Source organism: Silurus aristotelis (genome assembly GCF_946808225.1).
Source record: "Silurus aristotelis genome assembly, chromosome: 20".
NCBI lineage: Eukaryota > Metazoa > Chordata > Actinopteri > Siluriformes > Siluridae > Silurus > Silurus aristotelis.
In genome coordinates, this window is record NC_139593.1 from 4,891,360 (window position 1) to 4,915,086 (window position 23,727).

A 23,727-nucleotide genomic window follows, 5' to 3' on the forward strand; every position below is an offset into this window, starting at 1 on the left:
AGAGGGAGACCTATCTTCTCTTCTCAAAATATTCGCTGTAAAATTCATTAGAAGAAAACAACCACGAAACAAAATTCTTCGACTTTCATTTGAAATATAAGACAAATGTTTTATTTTCAAAGGCTTTCTGGGTAATATATATATATATATATATATATATATATATATATATATATATATATATATATATATATATATATATATATATATATATCGGATAAATAGGGAGGGTTGCGTTAGGAAGGGCATCATGAATACGGATGATGCGACCCCTAATGGGAGAAGCCGAAAGAAAGTTTATATATAAATATAGGGCTGTTATATGCATTATAAAGCTTTGATTAATTTTAACAGCACTAATTTTAGCAAATTACTTTTAAAAGCGCTGATTCTATTAGCGTGAAGTGTCTGAAACCTCAAATGTTCACCTTACATTACATTTACATTTGCAACATTCAGCAGATGCCCAGATCCAGAGCGACGTCCAAAAGTGCTTTAAATCTGCAGTAATGAATAAATCTACACTGGTACACAAGATTACACTTAATATAAATATAGATATAACGCTTGAATTCTACAGAGCAAACTTGGAAAGTGCTAATTTAAGTCTTTCAGGAAGAGGTAGGTGTTCAACCGTTGCTTGAAGTTAGCCAGGGACTCTGCTGTACGGACATCTAGTGGAACAGCATGGGAGAACTTGGGCAGATTAAACACGTCATGCAGCTGCATTTTGGATCATTTGCAGTGGACAAATAACGTTCAGAGGAAGACCTGCCAGCAGAGAGCTGCAGTAGAACAAGCTGCATTTGTTCTCATCAGCATGATGCACACTGCAACTTTTCTTTAGAAAAATACCCTAACAGCACTAATAGTCTTAATTGTATTTGCACTCATTTCGGTTCTATCATGTTTTTAATGGAGGTTAAGATATAAGATTAGGAGCCTTGCTCAGGGGCCCAGAAGTGGCAGTTTGGTGTGGCTGGGATTTGAACTCACAATGTTCAGATCCAAAGGTCAATTCCTTAACCACTAAGCTAATAACCACCTCCTCTCTTGGACTTTCACTATCAGAGTCTCTAATGTTTGAAATGAAAAACATAAGATGGATGGATGGATGGATGGATGGATGGATGGATGGATGGATGGATGGATGGATGGATAGATAGATAGATAGATAGATAGATAGATAGATAGATAGATAGATAGATAGATAGATAGATAGATAGATAGATAGATAGATAGATAGATAGATAGATAGATAGATTTGTATTGTTTGTTTTGACATTACAATATCACCATACCACCAAGAGCTGAATAAATTTAACTAAGAAAGCTCTGTACGGAATGAATTATGCTTCAGCACAAATTCCTCTGCTGCTTCTGTCTGGCCAAAAACTAAATCAAACAAAGTTTACTGTAAGAGAATTCAGTTATTTTCATCTCTTTCCTCATGAAATAGGGTTTGCGGCTAAAGGTATAATGAGCATCTTCTAATTGCTCACATGATTGGCTCAAAGCTCCAGAGCCTACTTTTACCCATGTAAGGATGGACTCCGGGGACTCCTCTTATTCCAGTCAAGAACTTTTCAACCAGAAAGAGATATATGAACATTCACAACAGAACAAACAGTTTCAGGGCCAGTAGTTTTTTTTTTTTTCAAAAAAAACATCCCCCTACTAAAGTCTTCACTATACAACTAGGACCCTGATGGCTCAATAATGCTTTAATGATTTTACTGCTAGCATTGATCACACACTTCAGCTCCAACCTGTACATTCTGTATCTGTATATCATCTGTATATAGACTGTAACTTTTTGCACATTGAATATACAATGTATGTATCTCATATTGTAAATATATATTGTATCTCATAATTCTATACACACACATATATATATATATATTCTATACAAACATATATTTTGAATGTTTACACACAACTTAAAAATTGTCCCCTTGCAAGCAATACAGTACTCCCAGCGTTCCTGCCACTTCTGAATGGTGTCCTGGAACTCTTCTTTTCTAAGCATGTCAAGCTCCTTCTGTGATTTGCACTGATCTCAGTACTGGTGTCAAAACGGCAACGTTCAAACTGGTACTCTATCTACGGGAAGAGGGCGAAGTCTGGCGAGTAGGGTGGGTGCGGAAGTGGGATCACTTGGATTGTTCTCTGACGATCATCATTCACAAGTTGCAGAGTTATAGCCCAATTTTCAAAAAATTGGCTCATTGAAGGTCTTCCTGTTCTCTCGTCATCTTCCAGTTTATATATAAACTCTCTCTCTCTCTCTATATATATATATATATATATATATATATATATATATATATATATATATATATATATAGAGAGAGAGAGAGAGAGAGAGAGAGAGAGAGAGAGAGAGAGAGAGAGAGAGAGAGATCTATCTATCTATCTATCTATCTATCTATCTATCTATCTATCTATCTATCTATCTATCTATCTATCTATCTATCTAAACTGACAGAAATTCCACAGTGCTCTGTTATTTAACACACACACACACACACACACACACACACACACACACACACACACAAACCACCATCCAAAAGATTTTACCATTTAAAACCTTTAGGTCTGTTTTCCTAAAGCAACAGGACGCTTTCATATAGCTATAGTTGCCTGTCGTTCGTTTTTTCTTTCACCACCCTGTTCCTTACTGTCCGGTTAGTAACCGAGCAACAGCTCTTGAGACTTTCACATACAAAAAAAAGCAGGTTGTGATGTCAGAATTCAAATGAACTCAGCGGGCATATTTTAACAGTGATGCAATTGGTCTCGTTTGTTTTCGGTTACTACGGCATGTTGCTTTTTTTTTCGGTTGCTCCTGAGAATCGCAATTCAATGAATGATCAAATTAAGGACAATACACCAAACCCCACTTCCAACATACCATCATTATAACCACCATCATCATCATTATTATCATCATTATCTTACACACATACATAACCTCTAAACCACCAGGACTCCACACACCCACACACACACACACACACACACACACACACACAATTTCCCTTTGTACAAAGAATTAAATTCTTTCGACTGCCAAAAGTGAGGGGGAACCCAAAAACAAGCACATATTTGTCCTGAGCAGGGAACCATAAAGAAGCCGATGGACTTGTTTTTCCCCACTGTGTGGGCAAGAAGGAAGGGGTGTGTGTGGGGGAGAAGGCCTCCTGTAATTGTGAAACTGCTCTTGGGCGCATGCGCGGCCGGTGGGGGCTCTTAGTGCACCCCGTTATATTGTATAAGAGGGGGAGAGCAGGTGCTGGCCGAATTACCATACAGCTGAGCGCGCGAGAAGAGCAAACTTTACTCCAGCACCACAACACAATGCCTAAGTGCCCCGGGGATGGCCACGCGAGCCACACACACACACACACACACACACACACGCGCGCGCGCTTGGGTCTCTTTTTCTCAAAGCATCACACACGCGCATTGCTTGTGTGCGCACGCGCGGCACGCACACGCACGCACGCACGCACATACACACACACACACACACACACACGACTGCCGGCCCGCAAATTAAAAGGCAAAGAAGAACCAGTGGAGAATTTTACTTCCGTACAAATAATGCAAACTATGTGTGTGTGTGTGTGTGTGTGTGTGTGTGTGTGTCGTCGACAGCTACATTTCCCTCTGATGGCATAAAGGCATGTTTTTCTTTCTTTCGTCATAACCGATGACATCGAACAGAGACGCTCTGATCGTATAATCGTGTTAATATCTCACGGAATTATGACGTCATTACTGGGATGAGAAAAGATTAAAGAAAAAAACAACAGCAACAACAACAATGCGGCCTGCACAATTATAATAAATATAGGGGTTAATTAATAAGTGTATGAACTTGTAAAAAGTGAGGAAAGAATGAAAGAAAGAAGGTGGTGGGTTCCTGTGAAGAAAAAAAAAGAGTTTGAGATTAAAAACATTATTAATTCCTGGGGAAGAATAGAAGTGAAAGAGCAGCACTATATCACCTACAGACAGTGTGAGATAGATAGATAGATAGATAGATAGATAGATAGATAGATAGATAGATAGATAGATAGATAGATAGATAGATAGATAGATAGATAGATAGATAGATAGATAGATAGATAGATAGATAGAAATTTCCCCACTGTGGGATGAATAAAGGTAAATCTCATCTTATCTTAAATAAATAAAAACACAAACAAACACATACATCGAATAGAATGATGTTCCCTGCACACCTAATGGAAATGTTGGATTAAAAATGTGTAAGATTTGTAAAACTGAAAGCAAAAAAGAAAAGAAAGAATGTGGAAATGCCAGGTGGTGGATTTCTGTATTTGTAATAAATAAATAAATAAATAAATAACGAGTTTGAGATGAAACTTTATTAATCCCTGGGGGAGGATGTAAATGATAGAGCAGCAACATATCACTTAAAGACAGTGTGGTATAAATAAATAATGAAATAAACACTTAATTAAAGAAAGAAAGAAAGAAAGAAAGAAAGAAAGAAAGAAAGAAAGAAAGAAAGAAAGAAAGAAAGAAAGAAAGAAAGAAAGAAAGAAAGAAAGAAATGGAGTGGTGATGGTGATGGTGATGGTGAAGGTCACAGGTTATTGTTGACCATGAGGAAGTGTATTTCTGGAGCAGAATATGAGCAAGTGGACCAGTTTGGCTGTAAATACTACTTAAATGTATAGTTACTGCAGCACTGCTATTCAGAGCAACATCTAGTACATTTATCTCCAGAGAGGGAGAAGTGTGTGTGTGTGTGTGGGGGGGGGGGGGGGGGGGGGGGGCATCAGAAAGCGTGGGACAGATTGGGGGTGGTGGTTAATTAGCATATTAGTACCCCGGCATGTGGCACCCCCATATAAAACCCGAGGCCAGGCGGCGTGCCCCAGCAGAGCCACAACGCAAGGCGAGGAGAAAAGACGGAAAGAAAGGAGGCGCATCAGGAAAGTCACAAAGCGCTCGGGTTTTTTTTTTTTTTTTTTTTTTTTGGGGACCGAGCAAGAACGGAACTACTGCACACACTCACACACTCGTCCATACACCAGCGTTTTTCTTGAAACTGAAGGAATTTGTGGATTATTTCTGTGGAAGCAACAAGTCCAAAATAATTGTTGGAGCAGAAAGCAAGGCTTTTGTGGATTTCTTGCCTCTGCGCTTTTGGCATCAATGGGCACCAGAAGGTACTGAGAAGAAACAACGGATGAATCGGTCGGAGAGGAGAATCTAAGGAACTCACTGAGAAGACTTTTTCTTTCATTAAAAAATATTTATTTATTTATTATTTATTATTGATCATGGGGCGCGTGCTGCTCCTGCTCTGGGTCGCGTGCGTCTTGGCCAGCCAGGTAAATTACCCATAGTACTGACTTTCTCTCCAGCAGGTGCTGTGATTGTTTTTAATGAATTGTTTTGTCTTTATGACAATAAAAAATATGACTTTTGGATCACAGGTTAATTTTTTTTTACATGCTTTTATTTCTCCCCAAGGCGTTTTGCTCTGGTGTTTTCGAGCTCAAGCTGCAAGAGTTTCTCAACAAAAAGGGCATCCAAGGGAACAGGAACTGCTGCAAAGGCGGAATCACGTCGACCTACCAGCAGTGTGAGTGCAAAACGTTTTTCCGCGTGTGTTTAAAACACTACCAGCCCAACGCCAACCCGGAGCCGCCGTGCACTTACGGTAGCACGGTCACTCCCGTCCTGGGCTCCAACTCGTTCCAAGTGCCGGATACATTACCGGACGGCTCGTTCACCAACCCCATCAGGCTGAACTTCGGTTTCACGTGGCCGGTAAGTTTCGCAAGAACTTGCGCGCGCGGCATCATTGACTCACGCCAATTACGCACGTGCGTATTTTATTGACGATCGATTCTGTGTGTCTAGGGAACGTTCTCGTTGATAATTGAGGCAGTGCACGCCGAATCCAAAGAAGATCTCACAACAGGTAGGCACTGGTTTCCATTCAACTTCTCAGATCAATGTTTTGAATGAATAGATTTCAATTTGAAAATAATTCAAAAACAGAAAACCCAGAGCGCATCATCAGCACCATGACCACGCAGAGGCACCTGACTGTCGGAGAGGACTGGGCTCAGGATCTGCACAGCGCGGGCAGAACCGAGCTCAAGTTCTCCTACCGGTTCGTCTGTGATGAGCATTACTACGGAGAAGGCTGCTCGGTTTTCTGTCGGCCCAGAGACGACACTTTCGGCCATTTCACCTGCGGCGAACGTGGAGAGATCATCTGTGATGCTGGATGGAAAGGACAATACTGCACTGAGCGTGAGTACCACAAACAAACAAACACCCCAATAAACAAACGTCACAATTACTGTTTTGCATCACCAGGAGTTGAGAGGGTGTTTATAGCTCTGTATCTGATTGATTTAATTTGTATTTTCAGTGTGAAATCTTTTTGGAAAGTGTTATTTTTGTCCGTTTCGTGTACCACGATCGGTTAAAAGCGCGTCACTTCTTCTTTTTTTCGGTGGACAGGAATAAAAAAGGACCATTTATTTAGTGGAGAGAAAAAAAAAGAAAAAGCAAACTTAACGGTTATGGGGCGACTTGTAGTGCAGCTACACCCCCTGATTCCCCTCCCGACTTTCAGAACACCACTTGATTTATTCAAGTCGGGGGAAGAAAAGTTCTTTCAAATTTTTTTTCCTCCTCGGAATAATCTCACGCGTGCCATAAATTTACATGCCCGAGTCTGATTGGTCGCTTCCTGAGTGGGCCGGGCTCTGATTGGCTGGCCAAGGGGCGGTATTGTTCGAAGTGGGCAGCTGCCGGCAGCGCGTAGACAATGGAGCAGCTGTCGCGCGCTGGCTGCGCGCACACCAGCTGTCCACTCTTATCTTCACTGCCTGGAGACACTGGAGGGGAAAAAAAAAGAAAGAGTGGAGGACAAGAAAGAGAGAAAAATTGTTTTTGACCCATAGGGAAAAGAGATTTTCACACAGGTTGAGAGATGAAAAAAAAAAGACAGAGCTCTTGTTTGTCCTCATTGTCCACATATAAGAAGCAGAGCATTTTCAATACAGAATCAGTAAGAGCTTTATATTCCCAAGTATGTTTGCACTTACAAGGAATTTGTTTTGTGGACAGAAGCTTCCAGTTGCACATTTTCTAAAGGAAAAATAAAAATAAGCTGAATAAATAATAAAAGAATAAAAGTTATTCCAAATTTTTTATAAAGAAAATCAATACTGTATAAGTGCACAGAAAAGTACAGATTTAGATTAGTAAATGTGGTATTGCACGTATGTTTTATTTTATTGCACAATGGAGAGAGTGTTTAAAAGTTCATGATGTAGATTCCTCGAGGAGAAAAACTTTTCCTGTGCCTGGCTGTCTTGCTGCTTGGCGCAACAGATAATGGGTTTAATGACCCCTGTCTTCTAAAGCCTAATGTATTTCCCAGGATTTGGTGTATAAACTTCTTTTATATGTCCTTTAAACAAACAAAAAAGCATTATGGTCTCCTTATATGTCCATTTATATTTTATTATAGCAATCTGCCTCCCTGGATGTGATGAAGAGCATGGCTTTTGTGAAAAACCTGGAGAGTGCAAGTAAGCAAACCGGCTTCATAAATATATCCCAAACAAATCTGGTGGACAGGGTTCAAATTCGACCCCAGTATTCAGAGCAAGCTGTTTGGTTTTTAGGTTATATCGCTTTCCTTGCTAACTTTCTTTGTCCTTTGAACACGTAACAGGTGCAGAGTGGGCTTCAAAGGCCGATACTGTGATGAGTGCATTCGTTACCCAGGATGCCTTCACGGGACGTGCCAGCAGCCTTGGCAATGCAACTGCCAGGAGGGATGGGGTGGCCTTTTCTGCAACCAAGGTAAGAACAAACAAAGCAAACAACAACGAAGTGTTTGTAAAGAGAAAAAGAGAAAAAATAGTGTATAAAAGGCCTATAAAAAGTACAAAAAAGTGAAAGGATGACATAAAAGTGTAAGATATAATAGAATAGATAGCAGCTCTCCAGCTGTTGGTCAGCCATGAGCTAAAGATTTCATCACGCTAATCCTCTTTTTGTTGCATGTGTCTTTCTTTCCCTCCAGATCTCAACTACTGCACACATCACAAGCCCTGTCTGAATGGAGCCACTTGTAGCAACACTGGTCAAGGCAGCTACACCTGTTCCTGCCGCCCGGGATTCACTGGCACCAGCTGTGAGATCGAGGTCAACGAATGTGCCGGGAATCCGTGCCGCAACGGAGGGAGCTGCACTGTACGTTTTTACACTCGTATTACAGTCTTTACAGAACTTTACTGTCAAATTTAATGTGTGTTGATGTGATGCCTGTTGACTTTGTTAGTCATTGTTTTTATTTTTTTACATCATAAAATAATACTTCCGGCAAGTGATGAAAAATTGTGTGTTTTTAGTTACAGATAGTTTTGAGGTGTATTGTTGCTTATCCCACATTCATTTCATGTTATCTTCCAGGACTTGGAAAACACCTACACTTGCGCCTGTCCTCCTGGCTACTACGGCAAAAATTGTGAGCTAAGTGCCATGACGTGTGCTGATGGTCCGTGTTTCAATGGAGGACGCTGTGCTGATAATCCTGACGGTGGCTACTTCTGCCAGTGTCCCACAGGTTATGCTGGGTTTAACTGTGAGAAGAAGATTGACCACTGCACATCTGGCCCTTGCTCAAATGGTATGATTGTCTGTTTGGTGTTTAGAAATCCCTAGCCTACTTTTGCACCCTTGTTGCAAACTTGCTTTTGAGTTTTGCTCTTGCTCTTTTGGGTTTTTATATTGTTCTATTTATTTCTTGCACCTGCAGGTGCCCGGTGTGTGGACCTAGTCAACTCATACCTGTGCCAGTGTCCTGAGGGGTTCACCGGGATGAACTGTGACCGTGTCAGTGATGAGTGCTCTTTGTTACCCTGCCAGAATGGTGGTACCTGCCAAGAGGGTGCCAACGGCTACACGTGCACTTGCCCACCTGGTTACACAGGACGTAACTGCAGCTCACCTATCAGCCGCTGCCAGCACAACCCATGCCATAACGGTGCAACATGCCATGAACGTAACAACCGCTATGTTTGTGCTTGCGTGCTTGGCTACGGAGGGCGCAACTGCCAGTTCCTTCTTCCAGAACGTGCTTCCCAGGCTGCAGGTGACATTCCATGGACGGCGGTTGGCTCAGGCGTGTTGCTAGTGCTTCTCCTGATTGTGGCATGTGCCGTTCTGGTGGTATGCGTGCGCTCAAAGGTGCAGCAGCGGCGTAGGAGCCGTGAAGAAGAAGCGGCGAATGGAGAAAGCGAGACTATCAACAACCTCACAAATAACTGCCAGCGTGATAAGGATCTTAGTGTCAGCGTAGTGTCGGGATTGGCACCGGTCAAAAACATCAACAAGAAGATCGATTTCCACAGCGAGCATGACTTGAGCACTAATGCAGAGAAGAGCAGTTACAAGTCAAGGCACCAAGCCTCCGAATACAACCTCGTGCACGAAGTGAAGTACGAAGTCAAGCATGAGGTGAAGCTGGAGCAGGTTGGGAAAGAGTCAGCAGCAAAGGAGCTTACCGATAGCTGTGAAGATGTGAAGTGCCAAAGCTTGCAAGACTCTTGTGAGTTTGAAGAAAAACGCAGAAAACGTCTGAAAAGGTGAAAATTGGTCCTTAAAACCAACAAAATATTTTGTAGCCGTGTTATAGAGCTACCGCAAAATATTAGCAGTGATTCTAATGTCTTATCGTTCTTCTTTATTTACAGTGATGCATCAAAGTACTCAGAGTCAAGATGCTCCGAGTCCAAGTTCTCAGAGTCAAAGTACTCTGAATCAAAGTATCCTGAGTCGAACTATTCCGATTCACTGTATTCCGAGTCAGCATGCGCATCCGCATGTGCATCGGCATCCGTGTCGGCGTGCGTCGACACCAAATACAAGTCCGTCATGGTCATGTCGGAGGAAAAAGATGAATGTGTAATTGCAACCGAGGTGAGTATAATATAATTTGATGAGATCCATTCTTCCACAAGTGTTCTCCTTCTTTTTCCCTGAAATTTGAACTAATCTCAAGCTCGTTTTCTTCTTCCTTTGCTCAGGTGTAATTGGCCTCAAGGAAGCCGATGCTCATTGGGTGCTATGGAGGACATTTTGAACTTCCATAGAAAATGCTGCTGCTCAAAACCTTAGGTGGAAAATGTCCCACCTCATAAATACTGCTGCTGAGAAAGTAGGACTGATTTAACTGATATTCAGGGTGAGCTGGTTCTCTGTTCTGAACGAATTGCAGGCAAGGGAATGGCCTGTAGGCTTGGAGACGTCCTGAGAATGAACAAAGGAGTGGTCGTGGAAAGTTTACCACCCCTCTTTCAAAACTTATCTGTAAAATTGACCCATAAAGCCATTTTATAAAAGGTGTTGGACAGTGTGTTTTTACCCTTGCTTAGATTTATGACAACAAAAAAATTACGAGAAGAAAGAAATGATCAGAAGATAAAAGAACTATGAATTCGAAGGAAACGTATCGCAATGTTCTGCCATGTAGTGTGCGGTACTGTGGCAACGCTGTGGCAATGTTTTTCAATATTTTGGCAACATTTGCTGTATTTCTTTTTTTTCTCGCCAATTTTCCCAATGCCCAAACAGGTGCTGTTGCTGTGCCCAGAGAATGCACCAAACGTGAATGATGTTAAAGAAGAATAGGTTAAAGAAATGTATCACAGCGTTTTCGCCAATGTCCATTGTCTCGTGGATTTCTATGGCGACGTCGTGGCAACATTTTAGCAATATTTTGGCAACATTTGCTGTGTTTGTTTTTTTCTCTTTTATCGCCAGTACCTTCAAGCCCCACAAGTCAGTGTGCAAGAGACCACATCAAAACGGTGGATGTTTGGCCATACTGGCCTGTCTTTCACTAGGTTTAATGGTGCATGATGTCACATTCTGTCACATGACCAGTGGAGACTATATGTATTACTTGATCACTGTGTAAATGGGATAAAAAAAATTTAAGTGCGCAAAAAAACTCTAAGTCTTCCAAGCCTCCACTTCTTTTTGTAATATGGTTTTATATGGTTTCGTATAAGTATGTAATTATGTTCAGTAATGAGAAAAAAAACATTTGTGTTAATATGAATAATATCATAAGCTGTTTGTTTTTGCTTGTTTCTTTGCTAAATGTGTATGATTTAAGTTAATTTATTTTATTTAAGTTGTATTTCAAAATTTTTTTGTAAGGTTTTTAAGATTATTTAAGTTCTTTCTCGTACTCGTTACTCGCAATGGCACTTCGGGTTGCTGGGATGTTTCAAGATAATATTATTTAAAAAGGATTGTAAAAAGAATGTTATTAATGCTATTGTTTCTGTTTTGTCTTTTGTTTTCCATTTTGAGAAGGATTTAGCTTAAATTATTTTTCCAAATAAAGAAAAATATGAAATATTAAAGAAAAAGCTTGCACTGTTCGTACATATTCACCTCACCCAGTTCCGGGTTGCCAAGTTACCATCTCGAGTACATTGGATAAACTTTTGCATGTTACAGAATCAATTTTAGATCACAATTCGAGAAGTAGAATTAATCATGAAGAAATTAATTGATTGTGTGGGGGAAAAATTGACGAAACTTTTAGAATTTTCAAATACAAAAAGACACTTTTCTAGTTGCTTTGGTTCAATCAATCACTTGTTAGATTTTTTTTTTCCCATTTTATCACTGTTAGTCAGTTTTCTCTAGATCCTTTAGAGGAATGGATGATGAGAGGAGGAGGAGGAATAAAGGGGGGTAGTCCTTTTGATAGGGATGTGAACAGAGCTAATCATTGCCATCTGCTGCAGCCTCCTGCTCACCCCATACCGAGCCATTCAAAACCCCATACAGTCCTCCCTCTGGCTCGGCCACACATATAACACAGAGACCAGAGCTCTGAAAAAACATGGCAAAACGGACCAATTATACCGACAACTCTGTCAACATGAGCAGAATAAGAGAAACTATTCAGGATTTGATTTTTATTTTTTCTTGATCAGCAACAGGTTTAAAGATTATTACTTTCTTAATGGAACAAACTTGAATAAATAGTACAAGCACCGAACTTTGTTTTAACATTTCTGTACTACTTAGTCACTGAAAGAACACATGCCTTGACTTTTCATTTTAAAATGTAATATTATTCTAATAAATTCCACAATTTTCTTTAATTCTAAATCCTAGTTTTAATTGTTAGCTGCAACTCAGTCTCAGTGCTAGGTCAAACTTGGATCGAGAAACTTGTATAGGATGTAGTGAGAGTAATAATTTTTGGGCATGTCTTACGACAGGCTTACGACAGTCATCAGTAGGACTCTGGGGAGTAGGCGGCGTCACGCACAATGCTGCACTGGACAATAGCGCAATACAAAAGGGCAACATTTGGGAGTGCCAGTGTGTGTCTCTGAATGGATGGAGAAGGGGAGGAGGGATAGGATGCGATGGGGAGTTGGGGGGCTTTGGGGCAAAGAACGACAGATGTTGTCTGTCCTCCTGAGTCAAAGCGCCCTGCAGGCAGAAAACACCAGCTAGACCCCACATGGCCAAGAAAGATAGAAACAATGGAAATACTTGAAAGTTTGAACCAAGCTTATTTTGATCCGCTCGACTAACCATGCTTGAATGACTTCAGGGCAAACTTTGCGTATCTTTACATTGCCCTGCTTTCTGTCACACCTTTGTCAGACCAAGCTTAATGCTACTCTTTGCAATAATTTACAGCTATCTTATTTGACCTAAATGTTGTGGAGAAAAGTGAAAACTAGGATTCAAGGAACATTTTTGATCCCCTCAATTAGCACGAATGACTCAATAGAAAACTGAACCAGGCTCCGTGATCTCATTGCAATTTAATGAGCAGATCATGTGGTGTCCTTGGGGAACAGACAGTAACGCTATATCCCTGCACAACATGGACACCAAAAAGCAAGGCAGTGCTCAAATGGTCAAAAACTTTGAGTCAGTTGCCATCTGCCACTTGTTAGCAAAATTGCTGAATTATATCTTAAAGTGTGCAACAAATGAAAGATGGCTAAAACATAAACAATGTAGGAATAAAGATGTTTCAAGGAGCTAATTGGTTTCAGATAGTACAGGGAGTATCAAAAAGAAGAGGTATCATGATAAAAGTAAGGAAATAAAAATGCAAGGCAATGGCAGTACAGGACATGATGAAAAAGTCATGAGTGGAGGCCGAGTCTAGCTTATGTTACACTCTGACGCGTCTAAAGTAATGAAAGAGTGAACAGGAGGTGAGGGGATGAGGGGATGGAGACGAGAAGGAGAGGGATAAGACTCTGGCAAGTTCAGCAGGAGACTCTTCTGGTGTGAGGGCTGCTTCTTAGAAGTAAGTATATGCTCTTGCTCTAATTGGTGTATTGTGTAGAGAGTAGCACCCATAAAGACAGGAAACATTTTTTAGTTTTGTTATTTGTATGTTTTTTACAGCATTAGTTTGACCAGTAGGTGTCCTTTAATCCCCTTTTTTCAATGTTTCGATCTTTACCTGTTAATTCAGTTCATTTATTTGCTTGTTGCATCTTGTTTAATGTGCTTAGTCTGTCTAATCATTGGCATGGACCCCATCTGATCTTTGAGTTCTGGGGGACTGGTGTAATTCCTGATTCGCATTAAAATATCCTGTTTCCGCTAAGGATCCTGCTAAGATTGCACCTATCAAACGACAAAGGATTGTCTCTCTTCACCTCGTCAACCTAAATTATTCACTCTCAGTTGGATTATGTCACATTTTAACAATCAGCCCGATTAAGGTGTAGTGTGCTTAACGTTTAGCTATCGTGGTGTTCCTGCTGCACTCTTCCTCTTGGCCTAGTAATAAGATGACTGAACCAATGGTCGGGTGACTGACGCTAGATGTTACCAGGAGATTTTTATCTTTTGTTATATGGGATCTTACTTTATAATTCATTATTTTATGTTGTTTCCTGTTCGCTTACAAATGCTACGAAGACCAAGGACCAAGAAGACCTGCAACAATTACTACTGAAAGATAACTGAAAATACAGTGTTGTTTGGAAGCGACTCCAGAAGGAGGAAAGAGTTTCAATGAAATCTCAAGATACTGGTCCTGTATGGAAGGCCATACACATAAGCAAAGAATACTTTTTTGAATCGGGTGAGATAGAGAATGACTCAACTTGATTCTCCACTGCAGCATTCCGAAAACCGGTCTGAGATGGAGTCTCGAAGTAGGAACACCAGTAGAAGAAGCAGTGTCAGTCAGCGCACAGGTGAGGCGAGATATCAGTTTGAATGGCTTAAAAAAGAATTATAATGAAAGAAATGGTTGTTTAGTATAATACATTTTCAGTGATTTTATGTCACTATTTTGCGTTCTTGTTGTAAGATGACAATATTAAAATGACCCATTACCTATTTCTAAATTAGACATCTAATCTTACATAAAATCCTTTCAGATTATATTACCTTAATGCTGGCCTGTCTTAACACATCTACAATCCAAACGCCTTTTCCAAATATATTGACATTCAGCTTTAATGTTCACCAATAAAATATGTTTACATGGAATGTGATGCTGATTCAAAAGGTCTGCAAATGAAACATAAATATGCAAGTTATAAACCAATCATTTGTTGTTAAGGTCAGATGAAGTGCATTGTGTGCATTATGTATTATGTTGAAAGCACTGTATCAGTTACAACACCTTTTTCTGTAACAGAACCAAAAAAAGAAAGGGACCCGAGCAGCACTCGTGCCATTTTCCAAAGAGCCAACCGCTTCCTGTCCCAAGATCGAGATCCACCAGATGCCAGCGCTTTCACTCATGTGCGGTACTATGAGAGAGGACATCCTCTTCCCACCAACTGCAGTCCTGAACGCAAAGCCACTATTCCCTTCCGAAACCCAGAACTAGGCCTTCCATCCTACAGAAGGCGTCAAGACACACTCACCGATGAAGCCACAAGCGGCCTCTCTCCACTACGCTGCATGACCTATTCAAACTTCAGACGTGGCGACAGTCAGTCACGTGCAAGCCCTCGTTCATGTAGCCCAAGGTCCACCAACATTTCTCCACACAGGCAATCCCAAAGCTTGTCTCATCGCAGAGGCTCAACCACCCATCTACATGTGAGCTCTCACTCGTCATCCAAGCGGGCTTCTCGAAAATGTAGTCCAGCAACAAGACGAGCATCTGTGGTCTCACAGACTCATTCCCCCTCTTTAATCTCTGCCTCTAACAGATATACAGATTCATCAAACCACTCCCAAAAGCAAACTCCTTCACAGAGTTCCTACGGCCAACACAGTTTGGACTCTGAAACGTTGTATCGTAATCTCCAATCGATTGCAAGTTCAGCAGAGTCAGACGCCTCACAACAGGGAAGAAATGGTTGGTCAAAAAGACCAAGGTCCAAATTGGAAACTGACAGTTGCTGTTATGGAAATGGTCGAAGCAGCCGAAGTAGTGGTTGTAACACTCGGAAAAGTGGCCACAACACCGTTTGCAACAGCAGAGATTTTTCACCACCAGGTAGTGAATCCAACAGAAGCCGGTTTACACCAAAAGGAAGTAGTCATATGAGTGGTTACAATAGTCGCAACAGTCGTCACAACACAGGCTCTAACAGTCCTGACGGTTCACCTCCTCATAAAGATTATGATAAAAATGGGCACACAAGGTATAGAAAACAAAACCTTTATAGAGATGATAAAGAACGACCATTATCGAAATCATCCACACCAGACAGGCACTCCATAACAGAACCTAGCCAATCCAATTTGTCCTTGCATGGGTCGGCACAGTCTCCTATAAGTTCAGCTTCCCCAGTGTTATCGCCCAACATCGTACAATCAAATCAAATTCAAGTCGAAACCACAAAAATAAACAACCAGACCACTGAGAGAAGTAAAAGCACCATTCGACGTGGTCTGGAGGCACTAATACTCTCTGAAAACACAAGATCGAAGAGCCAGTCGTCTGTGCCAGAGATGACAATAGAGGACTATGTGGTTATAGCTGATATTCCAAAAGTAAATCTGTATCCAGAAGAAGATGAGGCAATCATGGTGAGAAGGAGGCCCCAGAGTCGCAGTCCACGTAGAGACAAACTACACAGGTCAGAGACACACAGCAAAAGTGTGTAAAAGTAGACTTAGGCTTTTTTCCACTGCAGTAGTAGAAACTTTTCTTATCTGAAAACTGGTAACGTTTTGGTGCCAACTTCAAGTGCAACTCGAGAATAAAGTCCTGATATTTTGAGAAAAAAGACAAACTTACAAGAATAAAGCTGTAGAGAATACGAGAATAAAGTGGAAATATTTTAACCCAGGCTGAAGTAATGGCAACATTGGAGTTAATGTTAAGCACGCCAGTGTTCAACTACTTCAAGGTCAATTTCTTGGGGAAATTCAGGCAATTTCCTCAATGTCTGGTTTTTTTTTTTTTTTTTCTGAATAAAGTAGGTTTCCTACATAACTACTGCAGTGTCTGTTTACTAATTATAACTCTGTGCTGATGTCTCAAAAGACAAAGAATTTCCTTATTGCAAAACCCTAACCTAAAGTAGATTTTAACCAAATCCTTAACATCCATTTGATGTAAAACAGCTGAATGTTTCTCACAATCTGTTACTTTTCTCGAAATATTACCACTTTAATCTCGTATTACTACGACTTTATTCTCATAATCTTAGATTTTATTATAATTTTTTTTTAAATGTGGCACTAAAACTGCGTAATTTTTCAGTGGACCCAATTATCTATGGTTTTGTATTTCAGTACTGCCAGTTCCTGTTTGGGTCAATTCATGTTCATGGGAATTCCCATCTTTCTTAATATTTCTCCCTGATGCTTTCATAGCTATAGAGAAGAGAGTGAACGTCGTGACGAATATGTAGAGCCGGAGGAACGAGGGAGAGGAAGGGAGAGAGGTCGAGACCGTAGAGAGAGGGAAAGGAGATGTCATGACAAGGACATGGGAGGCTCATCTGAAACCAACAGCACCGTCTCAGGCATTACGCAGGTTTCGCAGGTGAAAAAACATGGCACCTGTTTTCACAACAGACTGTTACTGATGCTAGTTTAACTCCGATACCTATGTAAATCTGTAGGACTGTAGCATAAGTCGATACGGTCCAAATATCAGGGCTAGTATGTCAATTACAAGCACAGGTAACATATATGGCGATGTGATGGAAAGATAGCGGTCATATCTTGGAAAGATTTACCTCAAATATATAATTAAGTAGGGGGAGTGGTAGCTCCAGCGGTTAAGGCGCTGGGTTGCCGATCGGAAGGTCTGGGGTTCAAGCCCCGGTATCGCCAGGCTGCCACTCTTGGGCCCTTGAGCAAGGCCCTTAACCCTCTATGCTCCGGGGGTCCCTTACGAGGGAAATATCAAGGTCCGTGACGTCGGAGTGACGTGGGGCCGCCTTCCCGTGGGCTCACCACCTGCAGGAGGGACCGTGAGGGACGGTGCTGTGAGGATTGGGCAGCAGTCGAAGTCGGGGGCCTGCTTAGACTGCTGCCCCCGCGACCCGAATTACGGATAAGCGGGAGAAAATGAATGAATGAATGAATATAATTAAGTACATAATGTATTTATGTAGAAAGATGTGTTGCAGCATGTCTGTTAAATTGCAGAGGTCCCAAGAAGAAAACAACTCTTCAAATAGACATGAAGGAAAGCAATGTGACCCTCCATTGATGCAGGTAACCCTTACCCATGAACACACACACGAACACACACACGAACACACACACGAACACACACACGAACACACACACGAACACACACACACACACACACACACACACAGGGTCAGATAGCAAGTTCTGGGAGGTTTTTGGTGTCCTATTTCAGGTTACGTCAGAGCTGTCTCACTATTGAGCATGGAAAAGGAGGTGGATTCCGGGAGAAGGTATATTCAGGTCATTTAACTCGTTAGGAAATTAAATTAAAGCCTTCAGGACTGCTCACATTCAGACATTTGAAAAGGGGAACAAAAATGGCGGTCGTGTCAGCAGCTTTAAGATTCGCGCCACTACAACGGAAGTCCCCACGTGACGAGTTGTTCGAGCCCCGCGTGGCTGCGCTGCAAAAGCGCAGACACAGAGCGGACCCCCCCCCCGCGCGCGCATTATTTTCCCTTTCTTTTTTTTTTTTTTTTAATAAAAAAAGCGATTAAAGTTATTCACAACGTTTTACAAAATAGTTATTTCTACACGGAAATAGGGACCATTTCTTTTATTTCTTTATTTACAAACCCGAAAAAGATGCTGCTTGACGTTTTCAAAGCAGATGATTTGCCTGACACTGGATACTATACGGAAACTGGGTCGTCAAATAACAAGTTCATCTCTTCCTGTTTCATGCCTTCAACCGGATAACATTGTTCAACCATGGCGGTAAGTCTTTGAATTAAATTTGGAATTACATTACTAACATAATATGCGTGTGGGGGGCGTGTCCACGTGTGTGCAGGTGAACTGTCATGAAAGGGGGCGTGTCTGATTGACAGCAGGTGTGTTTAAAGGGCAAAGTGTGATCTTAGTAGTGTGAATCTCAAGTGCCCTATGAAGGTTACAATATTTATTTATTGGTAGGTTCAGGTATAATCTCAGTTAGGACTGCTACTATCTATTATTTTAGCAATTTTTGTCATTTTTAGTAATCTATAACATTCTGACAATTATTCCATCGATTAATCGGATAAGAAGCACTTTTTCTTTATTAAAGCGCAAAACTAAATAAGAGAGAAAACAAGACGAGTCTCTTAAAATGAACGAGTCATTTGTTTTTCTTTTTTAGAAATATTACACATTTTCTTGCTGAAATTGCACACAAGAATATCAGTGAAAACTAAACCCATTTAGTGCATTTAATTGCCGTAGTAAATAAAAATACAAATACGGCGCGTTCAGAAAGGCCCTGCGTAGTGTAATAATGGTCTGTGGGAAAGACAGCAGTCTGTGTTTATTTAAATGGACTATTCATTTGCCGCGATTAATAATTGTAATCGAATTATTTGAGTTATTCAAGGAATCGTTACAGCCCAATCTCAGTAGTCTGAATCTGAAGTGCCCTATGTAGGGTCTAGGTATGATTTCAGTAGTAAGAATCTTAAGGGGCCTTTGAAGGTTACTATATATTAATATACCAAATATTGCCAGCTGTTCTGGTAGGTCTCGGTATGATCTCAGTACTGTGACTCTCAACTTTCCAATGTAAGTTACCGAATATTAATATACCAAAATATTGTACACTATGTTGGTAGGTCTAGGTATAATCTCATTAGTTTGAAAGTAGTATTAATCTCAAGTGCCCTATGAAGGGTCTAGGTATGTACTTATACCAATTATTGCCCCCTGTGCTGGTAGGTCTAGGTATGAACTCAGTAGTATGAGTCAAGTGAATCAAGTGCCCTATGTAGGATCTAGGTATGATCTCAGTAGGGTGAACCTCAAGTGCCCCAGGTAGGTTACAGAATGTTAATGTACCAAATTTTGCCCCCTGTGTTGGTAGATCTATGTATGATCTTAGTAGTGTGACTCCCAAATGCCCTGTTAAGGGTCTAGGTATGAACTTAGTAGTGTGATTCTCAAGTGCTCTATGTAGGTTAAACTTTCTTTCGGCTTCTCCCATTAGGGGTCGCCACAGCAGATCATCTGTATTTATAATCCGCATGTTTGATTTGGCACAGGTTTTTACGCTGGATGCCCTTCCTAACGCAAACCTCCCCATTTATCTGGGCTTGGGACCGGCACTAAGAGTGCACTCGCTTGTGCAACCCTAATGGCTGGGGTTGGTTCCCCGACCGGGGATCGAACCCGGTGAGAGCGGTGAGAGCGCCGCATCCTAACCACTAGACCACCAGGGAACCACGCTCTATGTAGCTTAATGAATATTAATATACAAAATTCCCCCCTGTGTTGGTAGGTCTAGGTATGATCTAAGTAATGTGAATATCAAGTGCCCCAGGTAGGTTATATATTATTTGTATACCAAATATTGCACCCTGTGTTGGTGGGTCTAGGTATGTTTTCAGAAATATGACAACTAGTGCCCCAGGTAGGTAACAGAATATTAATATATAACACCATAGAAACCATAAAACGGGTAGCTCGAAAGTGCATTACTGACTGATTGGTAGGATGTAAGTTCAAATCCCAGCGCTGCCAAGACCCCACTTGGGCAAACCCTCAGCCGCTTTTTTTTTTTTTTTTGGAATGAGATAAAAATTTGTTCTGCAATGAGTTTTTGAATGCGCTTTAACCTGCTCAGGTTGGTGATGGATCTGAAATGTAATCTCTGAAGGTCAAAAAAAAGAGAGCTGATGGTTTATTTAACAACTGTAATGTGTCTTTGTGTTTAAAGCTCAACTCTTTGGATTTTAAGAAGGGATGGATGTTCATGTTGGACAACTGCGCAGACGTAAGAAGATTTTTTCTGTCTGTTTGTCTGTCTGTGTGTCTGTCTGTCTGTCTGTCTGTCATATGCGCATACACGTCTACATACAGTACTGTGTTGTATGAAAAGTGCATGAGGTAGTGACTATAAAGCAGCTCAGTGCATGTCAGTGGTGTGCAAACATGTGCATCTATCCTCAGACGTTTTTTCCAATCATTCACTGTCCAATTCTTTTGTCTTTTTGCATTTGACTTGACTTTTACCTAATTTGTTGCACATAAAAAGAACACGCATGTGTTTCTACATCCAAGTAATGCATTTTTGCAAGCAAAACAAAAAAAATAAAAATGAATGTCCATTTCTTTTCACCTTCCATAACTCGTTTACATAGTTACCAAAGATAAGTTTCCCAGCTTTGCTCATTTTATGAACTTTCTAATAGCTGTCACAGAATGAACATGTTTTACCTGCTGCTAAGATTGCCTATTAACATGAAATTGTAATACTACTGGAATGAATACATTTGATAGTTGAAAAGTGAAACATCGACAGTCGTTTCTAAAAGCTATTTAGCTTTTAATTTATACATTTCAAATGCATATGTCCAACACAAAGCTAGTTTACACACCATTATTAGTTGATTTTAAACATTCTCCTCCAGTATTATCTTTCTTGTACTTGTATCTTTCTTATGTGTTCTTTACGATGTTCCTTAAAGTGTTCTCTCTGTGTTTAGTGGAGAAAGTTCTGGTTTGTGCTGGACAGCTCTGGACTGAAATACTATATCAACCCTGACGCTGAGGAGGTGAATTTATTTTACCTAAGTAATTTATTTTACCTTTAGAATTGTTTCTAGTTTTTGGTGTTTTTGGTGTTTGAATTTAATTATTTTGTGGTAAATGTGTTTTATTTATTGCTTCTCTTACTTTCTGATGTCCAGGGCATCAGGATGATAAATAAAACCTTTTCGTGTTGTATATATTTAATAGACGGGTGGGCCAAAAGGAGAGATTGACATTTCAAGTTGTGTTGAAGTGATGGAGTTTGAAGTGGAAAAGAACTATGGACTTCAAATACATGTAAGAATTTCTGCTGTCCATGCTTTAGCACTGACATGACATGACCTTTTGGTGTAAAAGTAAAGGTTTACACTCCAAAATAAACAACTCCAATAAGAAGAGTAAGATCGGTTATACGATTAAAGGTAAATGCTTTTATGGCAGACAACAATTTAAAATCACATAATTTAGAGCAATTAGAATGCAATTCAGATTCATTAGCCACATTTCGTGAGCCTGGCAGACACAAGAGGCCACACCTTCTTTACTAAATAACAGAAAGGGGCCACACCTCTTTTACTGAGACTAACAGACAGAGGCCACACCTCTTTTACTGGGACTAACAAAGGCCACACCTTCTTTACTGGGACTAACAGACAGAGGCCACACCTCCTTTATTGGGACTTACAGACAGAGGCCACACCTTTTTTACTATGACTAACAGACAGAGGCCACACCTCCTTTACTAAGCCTAACAGACAGAGGCCACACCTCCTTTACTGGGACTAACAGACAGAGACCACACTTCTTTTACTAAGACTAACAGACAGAGGCCCTGCCTTCTTTACTGATGGAGCACAGGGGCCATGCCTCCTTCAATGTGATTGACAAGGCCACTCCTTTACTGAGATTGACAGACACATAGGCCAGGCCTCTTTCAATAGGACTGACAGAGCAAAGTTTCCACTTCTTCTTCTTCTTGTAACTGGCAAGCACAGATGACACACCTCCTTCAAAGAGTGTGACCAGAACAGAGGCCACACCTTCTAACTGACAGACAAATACAGAGGTCACACTTTTGTTCACTCGGTTTGACGAGAGCAGAGACATATCTTGTCACCTGCATTTGTGTGTTCTGAAATTGTATGTCTTTTTCCATGTTTGCTTTGGATTCTGCCTGTGGGTGTACAGATGAGAGATGCAGAAATCACCTTGTCAGCCATGACTTCCCGCATCAGGAGGAACTGGATTGACATGCTGCAGAGACACATCGGAGCCAGCGATTCACCCGATAACGCACGGTACAGAGCCTCCTCCTGAGTTTTATCTGTAAAGGACAACTTTATTAATGTAGGAGGTTTCAACTATCCGAAAACATTACAAGGAACCAAGGGTGTAGCTGTTTATATAGAGCTTTGCTAATACAAGACACTAATGGAGCGCACACTTTATATTCAAAAGAAGGTCTTGGGTCTTACAGGTTTAGGAAAGATATGGTCCAAAGGGGGCCCACATTTTTGATGAACTATTTTGAAAATACTTGTAGAGCCTGACCTGAGCCTGAGCCTGACCTTCTCCTGTTTAGGCTTTGCATTTAATAATGAAATTACGAACAAAAAGTAAGAATAACTGATATTTGTACATTTTTAACAAAATACGTATATGTATATAATAACACAATCATCTTCTTCAGACACCCAGACAGCAGCCGCACAAATTCAACCTCAAAACATGCAGAAACCTTCAGGTACTCGCATCCAGATCGGCGCAATTCGGGGTCAGAGCCCACAAGCCTGTCTCACAATGATCCAGACGTGATGTCATTGCCCTTGACAAATCACCGGGAGGCAGGCGTGGGCCGAGACACAGAGCAGGAAAAACGATTTGGGGACAGGACCAAGTGGTTCCAGGAAGCCGTCTTGGACCGGGAGGCCGACAGCCCGTGGGACAAAGTGCAGCTGAAAAAGGAGGCAGTGGCTCACGTGATGCCGCAGGTCCCCGAGACTAAAACTGGGTCGGACATCGAGAGGAAGTGGAAGGATTTCGAGAAGATTCCTGTCGGGGAGATGAGGTCTTTGATTGGTTCAGATGCTCCGCAAGGAACCAACCAGGCACTACAACCTGAGGTCTCAAATAATGGCATGGGTTTGATTAATCATTAATGCATATTTTATTCATTTATTCATTTCTTCTGATCAAACCTAAATAAAATGATACATATTGTAGTGTAAATGCAGACTTCCAACTCTTCTGTCCCATCCGCCTCACCTGTTCTCATGTGCTGTCTGTGAGGCAGCAGGTCCAGGAGCTGTGTAAAGGCAGAGTCGAGTCTGGATCTGCGTTTCCCTGCGGCCCTCCCTGTGCCTCCAGACTGAAAGAGATGGAAAGAGCACACATGGAGAGACTGCAGGAGATGGAAAGGGTGCATGAGAGAGAGAGAAGAGAGATGGAGGCTCACAGAGAGAAGATGCTGAGGGACGAGGTGCACCATGCAGCCCAAGGTTTCATAGAGATGATGTC

The 23,727-nt window shown here is 41.1% G+C and overlaps 2 protein-coding genes across 4 annotated transcripts in view; both read left to right on the forward strand.

The window, feature by feature from the left end:
* Window positions 1-4,920: 4,920 nt before the first annotated feature.
* On the forward strand, window positions 4,921-11,462 carry dla (deltaA). Its single transcript, XM_083522762.1, has 11 exons — window positions 4,921-5,378; window positions 5,521-5,820; window positions 5,914-5,974; window positions 6,055-6,312; window positions 7,544-7,604; window positions 7,751-7,881; window positions 8,105-8,274; window positions 8,494-8,710; window positions 8,840-9,668; window positions 9,777-10,002; window positions 10,110-11,462. The coding sequence occupies exons 1-11, from the start codon at window positions 5,328-5,330 to the stop codon at window positions 10,113-10,115; spliced, it is 2,310 nt and encodes a 769-aa protein (XP_083378888.1). The 5' UTR covers window positions 4,921-5,327; the 3' UTR covers window positions 10,116-11,462.
* Window positions 11,463-14,054: 2,592 nt separating this feature from the next.
* Window positions 14,055-23,727, forward strand: part of triobpa (TRIO and F-actin binding protein a) — a 16,611-nt gene continuing 6,938 nt past the window's right edge. Inside the window, exons 1-10 of one of the 3 annotated variants that reach the window (XM_083522742.1) lie at window positions 14,055-14,288; window positions 14,738-16,136; window positions 16,879-17,050; window positions 17,662-17,730; window positions 20,420-20,452; window positions 21,165-21,233; window positions 21,418-21,507; window positions 22,399-22,508; window positions 22,901-23,333; window positions 23,504-23,708. In XM_083522742.1, coding sequence (XP_083378868.1) covers window positions 14,186-14,288; window positions 14,738-16,136; window positions 16,879-17,050; window positions 17,662-17,730; window positions 20,420-20,452; window positions 21,165-21,233; window positions 21,418-21,507; window positions 22,399-22,508; window positions 22,901-23,333; window positions 23,504-23,708 — 2,683 coding nt within the window. In that variant the 5' untranslated portion in view covers window positions 14,055-14,185. Of the gene's footprint in view, window positions 14,289-14,737; window positions 16,137-16,878; window positions 17,051-17,661; window positions 17,731-17,904; window positions 18,427-20,395; window positions 20,453-21,164; window positions 21,234-21,417; window positions 21,508-22,398; window positions 22,509-22,900; window positions 23,334-23,503; window positions 23,709-23,727 lie in introns of those variants that run through there. The other 2 variants (XM_083522741.1, XM_083522743.1) reach the window with 2 other exon arrangements.